The sequence below is a fragment of the Megascapheus bottae genome, chromosome 24 (genome assembly GCF_031878675.1).
Source record: "Megascapheus bottae isolate mThoBot1 chromosome 24, mThoBot2.hap1, whole genome shotgun sequence".
Classification (NCBI taxonomy): domain Eukaryota; kingdom Metazoa; phylum Chordata; class Mammalia; order Rodentia; family Geomyidae; genus Megascapheus; species Megascapheus bottae.
The window spans coordinates 11,940,311-11,955,607 of record NC_143532.1 but is presented as its reverse complement, the minus strand read 5'-3'; the positions used below and the strand labels follow the sequence as shown (position 1 = coordinate 11,955,607).

The following is a 15,297-nucleotide window of genomic DNA, read 5'->3' as shown; positions in this document are numbered from 1 at the left end:
AACACAGGACTTCATGCTAAGCAGATAGTCTCTACCACTAAACCACATTCCAAGCTCTAGTGTAGAATCTCTAGTTGAAGAATCTACAGTCAGAACTCCAAACTATAACAATATCATAGCATGATAAAGGGATAATAGTATTAAATATGATAAAAAGCCAGGCATTGGTGGACCATGCCTGTAATCCTAGCTACTCAGGAGACTGAGATCTGAGGATTGAGGTTCAAAGCCAACCTGGTGAAGAAAAGTTCCTGAGACTCTTCCAAGAAACTACTCAGAAAAAGCCAGTTGTGACACTGGCTCAAGTGGTAGCATGCTAGCTTTGAGCTGAAAGAAGCTCAGGGATAGCACTCAGGCCCTGAATTCAAGTCCTAGGACAGGCAAAAACAAAATATTTACACATGCACGCATGCACACGTGCATGTGCACACATGTTCAAGGCCTAGGACAGGCAAAATATATATATACACACATACACGTAACCCTCTTAAGGAAGGAGGTGGAGGGAGGGAAATGGGGACAAAAACATGTGAAGGGGTAGCAATATTTGTGAAGTAATGCACCTTCTATCTGGTGAATATAATGCAATGCTACTATTAATTACAATAAAAAATATATATATTAGAGGAGAAAAAAGCCCTCTTAGCCAGGCATGGTGGCTCACGCCTATAATCTTAGCTACTCAGAAGGCTAAGATCTGAGGATCAAGGTTCAAAGCCAGCCTGGGCACAAAAGGACCTGACACTCTTTATCTCCACTTAACCTCTAGAAAATCGGAAGTAGGGCTTGGCTCAAGGATAGGGTAGTAGCCTTGAGCTGAAGAGCTCAGGGACAACACCCAGTCCTAGTTCAAGCCCCATGACCCATTAAAAAAAAAAAAAACCCTCTGATTTGCTCTAGATATTTTCATACTCTTTATATACTGCTAAGTGGCACTGTCTCTGCTGTAGAACATGGTGAGCCTTTGGAGTGAAGATAAGAACATTTTCTGGTGCCAGTCATCGTAACTCACGCCTATAAGCCTAGCTGCATAGGAGGCAAGACCTAGAAGATTGAGGTTTTAAGCCAGCCCAAGCAGAAAAGCTCTTGAAGGGCCAACCAGTGAAGTGTTGGACTTGAAGGTGTGACTCAAGTGGAGATTTCCAAACTTGAGCCAGAAAAGCCAAGTGAGAGCATAAACTCGAACCCTTTTATCTATACTTTCTCCTTCTCTGTCAGCCATTTTCTCAAACTAAACTGCAAGAGGTGAGAGACAAAGGAGTCTGGGAATGTTTAGCGTGTGTGTGAGCACTAGTGCTGAGGCTTGAACTCAAGGCATAGGTGCTGTCCTTGAGCTTTTTTGCTCAAGGTTAATGCTCCACCACTTGAGCCACAGCTCCACTTCTAGCTTTTGTAATAGAGATATGTCTCCATTACAAGGATGTTCCCGCTTGGACTGGCTTCAAACCGTAATCATCAGATCTCAGCCTCCTACATATTTGAGCCACTGGCACCTGACTGGGAGTTTCTGACTTTAATGCCACTCAGCTCTTGAACAGGTTTCAAGTGTTGGGTTTGTCTTTACTGAGAACCATGGAAAAATAATGAGAGTTCCATGTAAAGCATCATATGGTATCATTAATCACTCTTCCTTTTCTTCTTTTTCAGTGAACGAGATAATTGGGAGAGACATGTCCCAGATTTCTGTTTCACATGGCTCACGGGTGAGCACAGAAGCTCCTCTCCCAGGTTCTGAGTCCCTGGATTTAGGAAGATCTGATGGGCTGTAACAGTGTACACCTGCACCCTTGTGCTGTCAACTTCTCAATATGTTTCTCAGACCTTGGGTTGACTCTTCAGCCTTCAGGACCTGTACCAGTTGAACTCAGACATTTATGGGGAAAGCATCTGTTCACAGAAGAACAGGAAACAGTGTAGGCTGAGTGGGAAAAATAAGCTTTGCAATTTTTAAATATTTAAATAGAATACTTTTATATGACAGGTGCTTTGAGTGGTTGCAGCAAGCTCTCCATTTTAGGGATGCTGTTTTTGCAGGTGAATTGGTTGTATAGCTAGGATTAGTGATTTATACTGCTTTCAGGTCATTTGGAGGCCCTTTAGTTTTGATATTTTTAAAAATAGGAAATTTTGATAAAACCTTCTAGAGGCAAACAAAAGGAGAAAAAGTATCTTAAACCCACACTTAATGCCTCAGAAACTCAGCATGTGTCCTGAAGCCTTTCATAAACTCATAGGAAATAAAGCCAAATGTAGCTCATATTCTTTATATATATATTTAAAAAAAGAAAGTAAACTTGTTAGAATGAGAAGAGACCATTCCATCGCTGAAGTGTTGGAATATAAAGACATTCCAGAGCATAGCCTTTATATAACTTTTTGGTAACCTTCCTGCAGTCTCTCCATGTTACTAAAACTTCTATGCTTTTAGGACCTTGGGTAGATAAGATGGCTATTTGTAAAGTTGAGTTTGAAAGGTGGAGTTTTAGCTATCTGATAGCTTTAAATTTCTACCATCCTAAACTAATAGACTATGGCGTGCTCTTCCTATATATATGTCTTCTGACTCTGGAACCTCCTCTAAGTTGGAGCTTCTGCCTTTAGTTGCTCTGTAATGTTTGATGGTTCAAGCAGCTTTGTAGTTCTAATAATTCTATAGAAGACAAGCCAGCTATGTCAGAAGCTAAGTGTAAACGAGCTGTGCATTAAGATATGCCAAGAAAATGCAAGACTCCAGATGGAAAGGCTCACCCCCCATTCTGTTTACAGCCTGAAATGATTCCGGCCCACCCTTCCCTATCTACGACCCAGAAACCAGCCTTTTCTTTAGAAGGCTTTGAGGCACATCCACAAATGAGGTGGTGTCATGGGCCTCACCTTCTACACCAAAGACACCCTAGTCCTGCTCTGGTGAGACTGTATCCCAGTCATCAGACTGCAGAAACCAACCTGCTATTTACCAAAGGAGGTACACAAGTTGGGCACCTACCCTGCCCTGATCTTCTCCCTCTTAATGGGATTTTTTTTTTGCCTGTTTCTATCTTAAGTCCCTAAACTTTACAGTATGTTTTAGATGAAACAATGTACTTTGATTTATTCAGGAAGAAAAATTTTTGAGTGCCTACATATAAGACAGAGTATTGGGCTGGCTTTAGACATGACACTGTTACTCCAAGCAGTTGCAGACTCTTAGTGTCAGGATTTTCTCTACTATAGTCACATAAGGACTGAGCTAAGGGCTGGCCTTTGCCCACCACCTATAGTCTGTAGAGTAGAAGGTATTGACCCAGGCTGAAGATGTATGGGGTTTTTGGTCACTGTTGTTTTTTTCATGATTTAGATTTCTTCCCTAAAACAAGCAAGAGAACAGTCCTTTAGTATGTTAACTTTGGACTCTCTTGGAGCTAGGTGTTTTAATTTTTTTTTGAAAGTAAGTTTTATGTCAGTATGGATATAAGATTATGCTTCAGGGCCTGTGGTTGGAATCCCACAGCTTCCTTTGAAGGATAGAGGGTTTAGCCCCTGAGGTAAAGTTCCAGAAACATGACCAGATTTGTTTCTACCCTGTTGTCCCTGGGCTCTGGGTACTTGCCTCATGTAGGGTCCTTAGACCCTTTGGGGGCTGCTTTGCTCCCCTCAAGAATAAAGCCTCTGTGATCCAGCGTTGCTATGCACCAAAATTTGATGCCTTGTAATACCTTGATGCCTGTAGCACTAGAAATGCTATCCTATTTAAAACAAAAGTTAAAGTGGAGCTTTGTATACTATGTAAGCAGTTTTATATCCGCTTTGTAAAAGCTTTTGTGTAAGAATATTTTTTTGGCTTCGTAAAGACTTTGAATTTTTGTGCAACATAATGGTTATAAAGCACACGTCCACTGGACTATGCAAATTGATTTCTAGTAGCAGCACTGAGTGACTGGGTATGTGCTAGCATACACCCCTCTCAAACCTGTGCTAAATCTTGGGTTGAGGAATAGAGCCTTACTAGATACATAAGAGGAATAAAGCTAAAAATAGCTTTGTGAGGAAGAAATGCTTTGGGCACCACATGTGGTGCTGCCGTCCAGGGTATAGCCCACACCCTCCAACCCCCAGGCCAGTCACTATCGCCAGCTTTCTGCTGGGCCTGGTTCTGTGAGGCTATTTGTGATATTTAAAAAAAAAAAAAAAAAAGATGGTTGATTATCTTTATGACTCAAAATGGGCATAAGTCGAAACCTTGTGTTTTATAAAATGGATGTTTAGTAAAGAAACTGGTTCTCAGTTACGTTTACAGCACTTGGGATTGTGTTTTCTTGTACATTTTGTATTTTAAAACCTTTTATAGGAGTGCAGTGCTCCTTACCACAAATATAAAGGGAAGAAGAGCCACTAGTTCAGGCTCCTCCTCAGTTTTAGTGCTGAAATAATAAATGGTGATAGAGTGACAGTCCTCTTGCAGTCTGAGTTTTTCTCTGCTTGAGGTTGGTGTGAAGCTTTCCACTCACAAGCCAAAGCTTAAGAGCATTGCAGCTTTTAAAAGTCCACTTGGTCAGGAACTTCTTGTTCATTTTACAGAGAGGACAGGATTCCAAATTCCTTGAGGCTTCAGTTCTGCACACATTAATGGGTGCAAAGGACAGGCCGTCGTGTTTGCTTGGCACTGGACAACTGGCCTTCTCAAGGTGTTGCAAGAAAGCTGTCAGTCCCTTTTGAAAATTCATGCCTGAGTTTTTGGAAGGGGGCTCCTGCCCCCTAGTGTTCTCCGAAGACAGTGCAGCATAGTCCAGAATAGCTTAGTATTTTGCCCTCTGTGTTCCTTGTGCATAGTTGGAGTGGGGCTATCATTGTTAGATGGGGCCACCCCTGGCACACTGTGGTTCCTGCATCCAGGTATCTTGATGGCAAGGGTTGCCACAGAAAGGAAGCAGAGTAGAGAGCATTGAGATCTCTACTCAGGAGACTCACATGGACCTTTGGTCCTCCCATTAGTCTTATGTCAAGGTTACTAGGGCTTACATTTTAAAAAGAAGCACAAGCCTGTTGTGTACCTAGTAGTCCCACGGTATGTGTGGGCACAGGCCTGTCAGGAGGCCTGGGCATGCCACTGGAAGCAGGGCAGCCTCATTCCACCCTCAGCCATCATCCCATCATCTTGAATGAAAAGGTAGAAACATATATGGAAGATGGATCTGGGCTTGGACTTCTTAGGATGCCATCTGGCTGAGGATGTTCTGGGCATATTAGCTGAAGAGACCAGCTAATTCTTATTTACCGGCTTCTTCCTACAAACACACCCACTCCTTGGGGGTTTGTAACAAGGTGCGAGATGGATCACCAACAGGCATCAGAGTGGTGTAGTCATCGGGAGCCAGCTGCGGAAGGGACACAATTTAGGACATGTTACTCCAGGCTCACCCAGGCCTTCAAGCCCTCCAGCCACATAACCTCACCTGGTAAGCCTGGAAGACGCTGAGCAGATCCTTCACACCAGCTGTGTATGGGACACCCTGCATACGGACCAGGGCTCCTGGCTGAGACAACACTGAAGTAGGAGTAGAGGCCAGAGCAGCAGGGGGCGTGGCAAGGTAGCCCACGGTTGTAGGAGAGACTGGGGGGCTAGGGTAGGAGGGCCAGGAGGTTAGTAGTGGCCTCTCTCCTCCCTTGCCCCAATCTTGTGCTTAGTTCTTTCTCCACCCTAAAACCTCTGTCTCCCAACTTGTTTTATAGGTAACACCAGCCACCTATATACTTCTTGTCATCTTAGAATAAAATCCCAGACTTGGCATTACCTGGCCCAGAAATGAATCAGTACCTTCCACCACATGGAGATAGCATGTCTGTGGGGTTCTGGCAGCAGGGTACCTGGGGTAGTAGGCTGTGTAGTTCATGTACAGTTGAGTGGCTGGTCCTGGGTAGTAGGCAACAGGAGTGGGGGCAGCAGGCACCCTGGCGGCTGGGAGCAGTGCTGAGGAGGAATACAGAGCTGCCGTCTCAGTGGGAATGAGGGCTGGGGTGGCCTGGAAGGCGGCGTAGGTGGGTGGTGAGAGGCCTAGAGGTAAGTAGAAGGTGCGTCTGCAGGGAGCCCAGGACTGCTGAAGAGGGAGCTCCCACTGTGGGAAGAGGCAGCTTAGAACTTGGCCTCTGTGTGCCCTTGCCACCCCTGGGAGTACTCACAGGGCAGTTTGCAGGGTGGAGGTGACATGCCACTGCGACCCAAGGTTCCCCCCATCAGCACACGGCTCATCTCCTCGGTGGAGCAGGGGACGACCTCCACGTAGCGTTCCTTCATCACCTTCTTGTGGCAACGCTGAGCAGCAGCTAAGGCTCGCTCTGCCGACATCATCTGGATGAAGGCATCGCCACTTGGCCGGCCCTATGCATACCATCTTGTAAGCGATCTGTGTGTGCGAGAACACGTGTGGTCCCCTCCCAGGGGCAGCCTCACCTGTTGGTTGAGTACCATGTGCACACCATGAGGCCTTATGTCAGCTGCTGCATCCCCCAGAAAGCCCAATATATCTTCGATGGTGGCTGTGTATGGTAGGCCTCGAAGGCGTACACAGTCCCTTCCGGTGCCAACTGCTAGTGGAAAGGGGATGGGCAGCAGTGGAGCACTGAGTGTGGGAAGGAGTGGGCTGGATGCGTATCGGTTCAGGACCTAGTAAGAGAGGCAATGGGCTTTTCATGCCATGTGGCACAGGGACCTGAAGCTTCACCTTAAGCAATGGGCTCGTGTTGTGGAAGAGGACACTAACCTGCTGCACTTCGGCTGCAGTGCTCCGGAAAAGTTCGATGTATCGCTTACCCAGCATGCCCTTATGCTTGCGCAGTGCAGCCTGTGCCAGCTCCTCACAGGCAAATAGAGCAAATGCATCACCAGTTGGCCTACCATCAGGGTGGCGCACAAAGAGCAGCCCTTCAGTGCCTCCAGTTACTGGGCACTCAGGCCCCAGGAAGCCTAGCACATCGGCTGGCCCAGCTGAGAAGGGCAGTCCCCGCAGCCTCAGGATCACTTGGTCTTCCTGTGACAGGAAACGAGCCACCTCTAGTGATGTGCCTGCAGAGGGTATGGCCTTTGAACACATGCCCACATGGGAGCAGAGACAAGAAGTGGTAGGAACAGGATAGAGGTCAAGAAGCAAAGACACACTCACCTCCTGCAATCTTTACAAACTCCTCTCCTGTGGCTTTATATACCTGTAGGCATAAGAGGGAAGAGCCCATGGGTCTCAGGCCTGACAGCTTACCCTACTCCACTCCCGGGGAAAATCCCCCACCTCAATATAGCGGATGCCCATGTGATGTTTGTGTCTCTGCAGAGCTAGGTCGCGCTGCTCGCTGTCCACAAAGCGGATGAGGGCTTCACCATTTCTGCGGCCCTGGGCGTTGAGGCAGAGTGCTACACCACCCCTGTGGAGCCAGCACTGTTAGTGCCTCCTGGCGTAGGTCTGTCTGCTGGCCCTCCCATGCTGTCATACCCACCTGGCAATGTTGAGCCCTTGAAAGAAGCGAGCCACATCCTGGTCTGATGACTGCCAGGGCAACCCACGGGCCCGTACCACAGTCTCACTGTCCACCACATCAGCCTTGCTGCTGTGGGGGCAGGGAGGGCACAGGGTCAGAGCTGTTCAGGGGTCGTCACCCCCACCCCTGCTCCCACACTCACCAAGGCCCAGTCTCATATTTCTGCTTTACCACCTCGGGTTTCGAAAACAAATGACCTGAGAGGAGATGGCGTGGGGGTCAGCAGGCTCTGGTGGAGGGGGGTGTTCTCCCCACCAAGCTCTGCAGAAAGGACTGGTGAGTGGAATGAGGTGGTAATGGGGTATCTAGCTTGTGCTGGCTGAGAAAAGGCCAAGTAAGGAAGGGGCCTAGGAGCTTTTCTGCTCAAGGAAGGCTAGCACTCTACTACTTTGAGCCATAGCTCCACTTCTGGTTTTCTGGTAGTTAAATACAGATAAGAGTCATGGACTTTCTTGCACAGGCTGGCTTTGAACCTTGACCTTAAATCTCAGCCTCCTGAGTAGCTAGGATTATAGGTGTGAGTCACCAGTGCCCAGTGTGGCAAGGGAACTTTGGAGAAGGAATAGGCCCGGCAGCAGCAGAGAGGCCAGATGAGGAACTCTTACCATTGGGCCCTTCAAGCAGATGAAGGATGACAGCTACCATTGTCTTCACTTCCCAGACCCCAAAGTCATCCTCTGTGGCATCTGTCTCTAGTCCCAAGTCTATGAGCAGAGAAGTGGCAGTAAAGAAATCCAGTTTAAGAGGCATGACTACTCACCACATTCAACCTGGGCCCATGTCTCCTCAAACACATAAAGAATCCCAACATGCGCTTTCCAGGCTCCCAGTCCAGACAAACCAGCACACCCACGCTCCATATGCAATCCAGCATAGACATAGCCCTGGGTGCCGTCAAGGACTCAGCAGATAATGCACATCTGCTTATGTTCATATAGCCCATCTAGCGGCCTGCACATGCTCAGAGACAGCCCATAGCCACCCTTCCACCTGAGGCGGGTCATAAGATACCCTGTGCCATGGTGGCCACTGTGAGGTCCCTGGCAGAGCAGGCACTTGGGTGTTGCATATGGAACTCTCTGCGGAGGTCGTAGAAGGAGAAGAAGATGTCGGGGAGCACCAGGTTCTGGGGGCACATGGAGTGGGGGGGATGAATGTGGGAACTGAGGTGTGCTGACCACCCCTACTGTGGGAATCTTGGGGACCCAACCACCATTGTGCCTTCAGTGGCGTACCTTCCTGGAAGCCTCAGGGTGCAGGACTTGTCGCAACAGCTGCTGCCCATCAGTGCAGAGCACGTAGGGGCCCCCGCCCAGCTGGGCCACATCCCCGCTCACCAGCTGTGAGAACTGGGGACAGGGAGTGAGGAGACTCAGACTCACAGCTAGACAGGCAGTAACTGGGGGTTGGAGGAGGGAGGACTCAGGCTGCAAAGCTGGTTCCTCCAGATGTTCAGCCCTACCCTGCTTGGGGAGGAGGCCACACCTAGTGGGCCCAGCTCTGTGGCCCAACTTCCTAGAAACCCCCCCATCTCTGCCCAGGTCCACTGTCAGATCCTCCAGGCCAAATGATAGCACTCGCACATAACCCAAGCCCCCATCACACACACTCCAGGAGTTTGGAGTGGGGCCAGAGCAAACACCTGGTGGAGTGGAAGAAGCAGGTGGGAAGAGGCGGGGTAAAGCAGGTTAAACCAGTCCCACACCAGGCACCGCCCTCAGACAGGTGGGGGAGGCCCGGGCCTGCCGGAGGGACAGGAGGCTCATGGTCAACAGCAGCCCCACCTCCAGGTCCGACCAACCCAGGGACAGTGAAACTCCAAGGACACAACTCCACACTTGGACACCAGAGGCAGCATGAGCTTTGACCCACACCCTATCGACCGGCTGGCACTGAGCTGTTTGCTTTCAGAGGGGGAGGCGTTCCAGAGGCTGCCCGGCACCCCCTCCCCAGACTCCAACCCAACTGGAAAACCGGCATAAGCACTAAGCACAGACTAACAAACCCCCACCCCCTCCCCTGCGCCTGCCAATTCTATGACACCTTACAACTTGAAGTTGACAGAACAGCTTTTCTCCAGGACCCTCCCCAGTCAGGTACAGGCTAGACTGAGCCAGCATCGCTGTATTTCTTCAGTAAGAACCACCAGATTTGAAAGAGGATAGAACGTGTGCGTGTAAAGCACAGTAAGCCAGAGTTAGTCGCAGGGTGGAAGACTAGAAAACAGCGATGGGACTGCCCTCCACTTTGGCCAGGGTTGGAAGCACCCCAACCTTAACACTCGGGAGGAAGTTAGCCCCCAGGCAGGGTACACGGACAGCGCCCACACCGGCCAGCCGACAGAGACAGGCCTAGACGAGCAGTTTACACCTGGCGGCGTCTGCCCCGGAGGCAAACACCGCCCGACGCCCCCGCCCCAGAGATTCCCAGGCGGAGGTGCAGGACGAGGGCGCAGGGCGGCCGAGCTGGAGCCCCTCGATCCTTTACCTCCACCCCGCACCCCTGGCAAGTTTCCAAAGGCCTTTAGGCCTCACTCTCTCTCGGGCCGCCATCCCCACTCCTTCAGCATGCCTGGGAAGGGCCGGCATGGAAACACCTACACACGGGCAGGATCCAGCGTTTCAAATAAGACCCCGTCCCCCCCACCGCCCGGACCAGCGGGTGATGGCGCGCCAGGCCTCCCCGCGCCTCCTGTCGTCCCTCGGGGCGAACCGACCCCGCAGCCCGGCCTTGTCGCCACCCACGCCGAGCCGGCGCTCACCTGCTGCAGCACCTTGTCCAGGGACTCGGCCTGCGCCAGGCTGTCCGCGCTCAGCCCGCTCGCCTCGCGGCACTGCGGGCTCAGGGCAGCCGCCTCGGCGCGAACCAGCGACTTGTGCAGCGTCCCCACCTGTGAGTGGTAGGAGACACCGGTCAGCGGCCGGGCTCCACGGGCCCCACGGGCCCCGCAGCTTCCCGATCTCTCCCCGCCTCCGGTCCACCCTACCTGGCGGCTCCTCAGCTCCACCACTTGCCAAACTAGGAGAATTAAGTCGGTTTCGTCGGAGCCCAGATCTGGCCCCAGTGCACCGGCCGTGGCCCCGAACAGCACGACGAGAGATCCGGGCCCGGAGCAGGGGTCTGCGGCCGAGTCAACGGCGGGGTCTGGACCCGGGGGCGGGGGCGGGGGCGGCGGCGGGGGAGTCATGGCCGCGGAAGAAGGGGGCCACACACACGCGGACCGACGAGGCGCACGCACGCACGGACCGCGGCGGACGCGGAGGAGCCGGGGCGGGACGCGGTGTGTTGGGGGCGGCACCTGTGGCTGGGCTGGCGCAGTGGGCGCTGCGGAGACCCGCCCTGGGCGTCCGGCGGGGCGGGGCGGGGCGGGGCGGCCTCCCGCCCCCGCCCTCCTGGGAGAGTTACCTGCGGCCCCGCCGTCCACGTGACCAGCCGGGCCGGAACCCGCCCTGGAATGGACAAGTCGCACTCCAGGGTCTCTCTGGGTCCAGACTCCCGCCTCTACGTCTGCGCCTGTCCGACTCCTGGAGGGAACCCATTGCTCCTGCTGTCTCTCCGGAGCGGATCCCGGCGGTTCCTCCGCCGGAACCTCGTGCTAGAGCAGAGGCCTCCAGCCCAGGGCGAGGCTGGAGAGGGGAGTCGAGACCCCCGGGGGACCGTAGTCCCCGAGAGAGCTACCAGGTGTCCCTTAAGAGGCCTGGGGGGGGACATAGAGCTGTGGTGGTCACTAGAGGTCGTCGTCAAGGACTTGTCCACACAGCCAGCCCTAGCTGGGGTCCGCGAGGGGCTGGCCCTTCGCTCGAGTGTGCTGGCCCCTTTCCCCCCAGCCCCGAGACGGTCCGGGGCTGGAGCCTGGGACCGACGCCACGCGGGGGCGCCTGCGGGTTTTCCTCGCTCTCCCGGACGGCGGGGTGGTAGCCTGGAGCTCTTAAACCGCGGAACCTTCATCTCCGTCCAACCACCTAACTCCTAATGAGCTTCCGCCGCCCCCTCGGGTTTTCGCGTTTCTGGGCAGTCCTGTACGCTCTCAAAATTCCCCACTTACGTAACGAGTGAGCCGCGGGACGAAAGAAAGGGCTCCCACCCGATGGAAGCAGAGACACGAGGCTGCCCCAACCCACCCGAGCCCGAAGCGGAAGCCGCACCTTGTGCGTTCGGAAGAGCGGGGCCTGAGAAGAGGAGAAAGCCCTGGAAGGTCGCATGTTCAGGGAAAGAGAGAAGTCTGGGTATGGCCCCCTGTAACAAAGGAGGCTCTCGGGGCAGAAGTGAATCCTGCCGGGCCTCGGAGAGTGGAAGGGGGGCGGAAGGTGGGCTCCAGGTCCAGCATCCCCAGGGGACAACTCAAGCCCCTGGGATCAGAAGCAAGGACGCTCACCGACTTGGGCCAGCCCGGCGCCAGCCGGCGAGACCCCGCCCCCTCGGCTGGCGGCGAATCAGACGCGGGGAGGGGCGGGCTATTTTCCTCCGGCCCCGCCCCCAGGCGGGCCAGGAATGTGAAATATTTGTTCTTGGGGCGGGGCCCAACACGGAGGGCCCAGCCTTCCCCTTCCCATCCCCGAGGGCTTCGGCGGCGGCGGCACGAGGTAGGGGTCCCATCTTCCTCTAGGTCGCTCCCTCTTCTCCTTTACCCAAAGGAGCCCCCGGTGTCCCCACCAATCTATACTGGTGCTACTGGTCTGTTTTCCACGGGTCCTGGTCTCTCTCCTCCCATGGAGATCCTCCCTCTCCATTCGATGCCGCGAGGTTAGCTAGCCTAGCAGGTTCCCACTGGAGAGTTGCTCCTGCGTGTCCAGATCTTCTCCAAGTTGGCAGCATGGGGTGTCTCCCTCTGTGCCCACAGGCCAGTGCAGTCCCCCGCCCCTCCGCTGCTTCGACCTACATTTATGTCTTGGTACACCTTGATCAGACTCATACCCTCCATCACTCTTCCTGATCCCCTCCCCACTACCCAAACCAGTTCTTAACACGTTTCATTCCTTGAGCAGAAGAGTTCTGGGATAGCGTGCAGGTCAGGAGTTCAAGCCCTATGACTGACAAAAAAAAAGTTTATATATAGTGATTTAGCAGAACACAGGAAAGCAAGAATATTTTATTTATTTATTTATTTATTCCTTGTTTTAGCCTCCTGAGTGGCTAGGATTTAGGCTTGAGCCACCTGTACCCAGAAAGAATGATCATTCTTACACCTATTGAAGAATGTTGAGTTATATCACTAGCATATGCATTTTTAATTTTGTTTAGTACTAGCTGCCAAAATAAACTTCCTTCCCTATACTTTGAGATGCATGTGTGTGTGTGTGTGTGTGTGTTAGCTTTGTTTTAAAAGAATGCCACCCTTAATTCTTAGGTCACCAAGAGGATCCCAGATGTTTCCCTGACTTTGGTGGCCTACTGGCTCATAGCCGTCTCCACTGATCCCTCACCTTATCTGCAGAGTCACCCAGCAGAGTAGCTGGGCTTCTCCCAGGTTCTCGTCTGTGTGCTTTTGCAGAATATCACCAAGTGCCCAGCAGAGGGCACACTGACACTAGCCACAACTAGATGTTGAAGAGCAAGAGGGCAAGAGGGAGTTTTCCAGTGATGCTACACCCCCAGGTCATTCCCCCTGGCCTTTGAGTCTTTATGTGGCTTCTGACTCACAGACCATAAATTAAGTTGTAAAAACTTGTTTTTGTGGTCCTGGTGAACATGCTAGGCAACGGACTATATTAACTTGAACTACATCCTCAGCCATTGTTTGTTTGGTTTGGTTTGTGGTAGTTGTAGTTTTAATTTTATTTGGAATCAGTGTTTACTTACCTTTGCCCAGGCTGGCCTCAAACTCTCCATCCTCCCCTTCCAGAGTAGCTAGGATTTCTGGTATGAGTAGCACCACACCTACCCAGTTCAAAGCTTGGTTTTCAGGGTCCTCAGTTTCTAGTTTGCTGTCAATCACCTAGCTCCACCCTGTGCTCGGGACACATTGTTGTAATTCCTTACAGTGCCAGGCTGTTAGAGCACTTACCTACTTCCTTGTAGATCTTTCAAGATCTCTAGCAATTCTTTCCCCAGATAGACTTCCTTGAGATGGTTAGGATAGTTGCACTGGTCTGGGTCCCAGGCTTCCTTGAGGTGGTTAGGATAGTTGCTCAGCTGTGGGCCCCTTGCCTCCAAGGATCTGGCAGCAAGTGAATAAGGCCTGCTGAGTCTTGAGCTTTATAAAGAATCAACTGGCCTCCCCATAAGCTACAGCTATAAGAAGCAATTATTGCTGTAAGAAGCAACTTAAAAGATGCTTTTAGCTGGGTGCTAAAACCTGTGATCCAAGGATCACAGGTTCAAAACCAGCCCTGGGCAGGAAAGTTCATGAGACTCTTTATCTCCAATTAACCACCAGAAACACTAGAAGTGGTGCTGTGGCTCAAAGTGGTAGAACACTAGCCTTGAGCTGAAGAGCTCAGGAACAGCACTCTAGCCCAAAGTTCAAGCCCTACAACCAGCAACAAAAGGCCAGGAGTTGGGGCTCTGGCTCAAGTGACAGTAGCTTTGAGATTAAGATTTTTTTTTCTTATACTCCAGAGATAATCTTGAGGTCACTGAGACCCTGTACCTTGCAATAAGTTATTTATTTATTTTTTTCAGTTATGAGGCTTGAAATCTGGGTCTGGATGCTGACCCTGAACTCTTCAGCTCAAGGTTAGCACTCTACCACTTTGAACCACAGCACCACTTCTGGTTTTTCTAGTGGTTAATTGGAGATAAAGAGTCTCATAAACTTTCCTGCCCAGGAATAAGAGTCTCATGGAGGGCCTGGAGTGTGGCCTAGTGGTAGAGTGCTTGCCTAGCATGCAGGAAGCCCTAGGTTCAATTCCTGACTACCCACATGCACAGAAAAACTGGACCTGGTGCTGAAACACAAGTGGTAAAGCACTTGAGAATGCTCAAGGGCAGTATCTTAGTCCTGAGTTCAAGCCCCAGGACTGGCAAGAAAAAAAAAAGTCTCAGGAACTTTTGTGCCTGAGCTGACTTTTGAACCAGGATTCTCAGATCTCAGCCTCCTGAGTAGCTAGGATTACAGGCATGAGCCACTGCGCCCGGCCATGCTCCACTGTAAAAGATGGGCTGAGGCTGGGAGTTTAGCCTTAGTGATAGAGTGCTTGTCTAGCAAGCACAAAAAGACCCAGGTTGAATTCCTTAGTACCACATACAGGGGGAAAAAAGAAACCAGAAGTGGTGCTGTGGCTCAAGTGGTAGAGCTCTAGCCTTGAGAAACCCCAAGGACAGTGCTTAGGCCTTGAGCTCAAGGCTCGAGACTGGGGAAAAAAAAAAAAGTCAGATTGACTAGCAGTAATTACACTTGGGAGAAGTTTCTCATCCCCTGTCTTTCTGAATTGCCACTCCCATGTTTGGGAATGGTCGTCATTGTATACTGCCTGTCCCTCCGTGGATCGGAAGTTTGGGTGACTGTCCATTTTTCTCAGTCATCTGTTGCTTCCTTCAGCTGCATGTGATAGATCCAGGAGGGAACACCAGCTACCTTTATCCCTATCCGCTTGGTCAGAATTACAGGATAAGGTCCTTTCCAGGTTGCTTCCAAAGTCTGAGCAGGAACTCTTTCTACCCCCACCAAGTCTCCTGTTTGGAACTTGTGGATTGGCTCAAGCACAAGCTTGGGGTCTGCTCCTCTAACCACTTGGTGAGTAACCTGAGGGGCCCGGAGGGTCTGTAAGGACTTGAGAAGGGAGTGATTAGTAATCTATGCTCAGAGACATAGTGTGGGAGTTTGAGGGAGTTGAGTCACCAATTATTCTC

The 15,297-nt window shown here is 51.5% G+C and overlaps 2 protein-coding genes across 5 annotated transcripts in view; one reads left to right on the top strand and one right to left on the bottom strand.

The window, feature by feature from the left end:
- Positions 1 to 3,880, top strand: part of Nfatc3 (nuclear factor of activated T cells 3) — a 57,991-nt gene extending 54,111 nt beyond the window's left edge. Inside the window, exon 10 of one of the 2 annotated variants that reach the window (XM_090357394.1) lies at positions 1,648 to 3,880. In XM_090357394.1, the coding sequence (XP_090213520.1) occupies positions 1,648 to 1,769 (122 nt within the window). In that variant the 3' untranslated portion in view covers positions 1,770 to 3,880. The remainder of the gene's footprint in view (positions 1 to 1,647) is intronic. The other variant, XM_090357395.1, reaches the window with a different exon arrangement.
- Positions 3,881 to 4,202: 322 nt separating this feature from the next.
- Positions 4,203 to 10,791, bottom strand: Esrp2 (epithelial splicing regulatory protein 2). 3 transcript variants are annotated; one of them, XM_090357397.1, is made up of 15 exons: positions 10,493 to 10,791; positions 10,268 to 10,396; positions 8,742 to 8,855; positions 8,518 to 8,632; positions 8,112 to 8,210; positions 7,649 to 7,703; positions 7,465 to 7,575; positions 7,260 to 7,392; positions 7,137 to 7,179; positions 6,738 to 7,039; positions 6,428 to 6,640; positions 6,157 to 6,355; positions 5,845 to 6,031; positions 5,433 to 5,598; positions 4,203 to 5,354 (listed from the first exon to the last, which is right to left on the bottom strand). In XM_090357397.1, exons 1-15 carry the CDS (start codon positions 10,691 to 10,693, stop codon positions 5,265 to 5,267), a joined length of 2,157 nt encoding a protein of 718 aa, XP_090213523.1. In that variant the 5' UTR covers positions 10,694 to 10,791; the 3' UTR covers positions 4,203 to 5,264. The 3 variants fall into 3 exon arrangements, with proteins under 3 accessions (XP_090213523.1, XP_090213525.1, XP_090213524.1); XM_090357399.1 differs by having other exon boundaries at positions 5,845 to 5,947; XM_090357398.1 differs by having other exon boundaries at positions 7,465 to 7,572.
- Between the last annotated feature and the right edge of the window lie 4,506 nt (positions 10,792 to 15,297).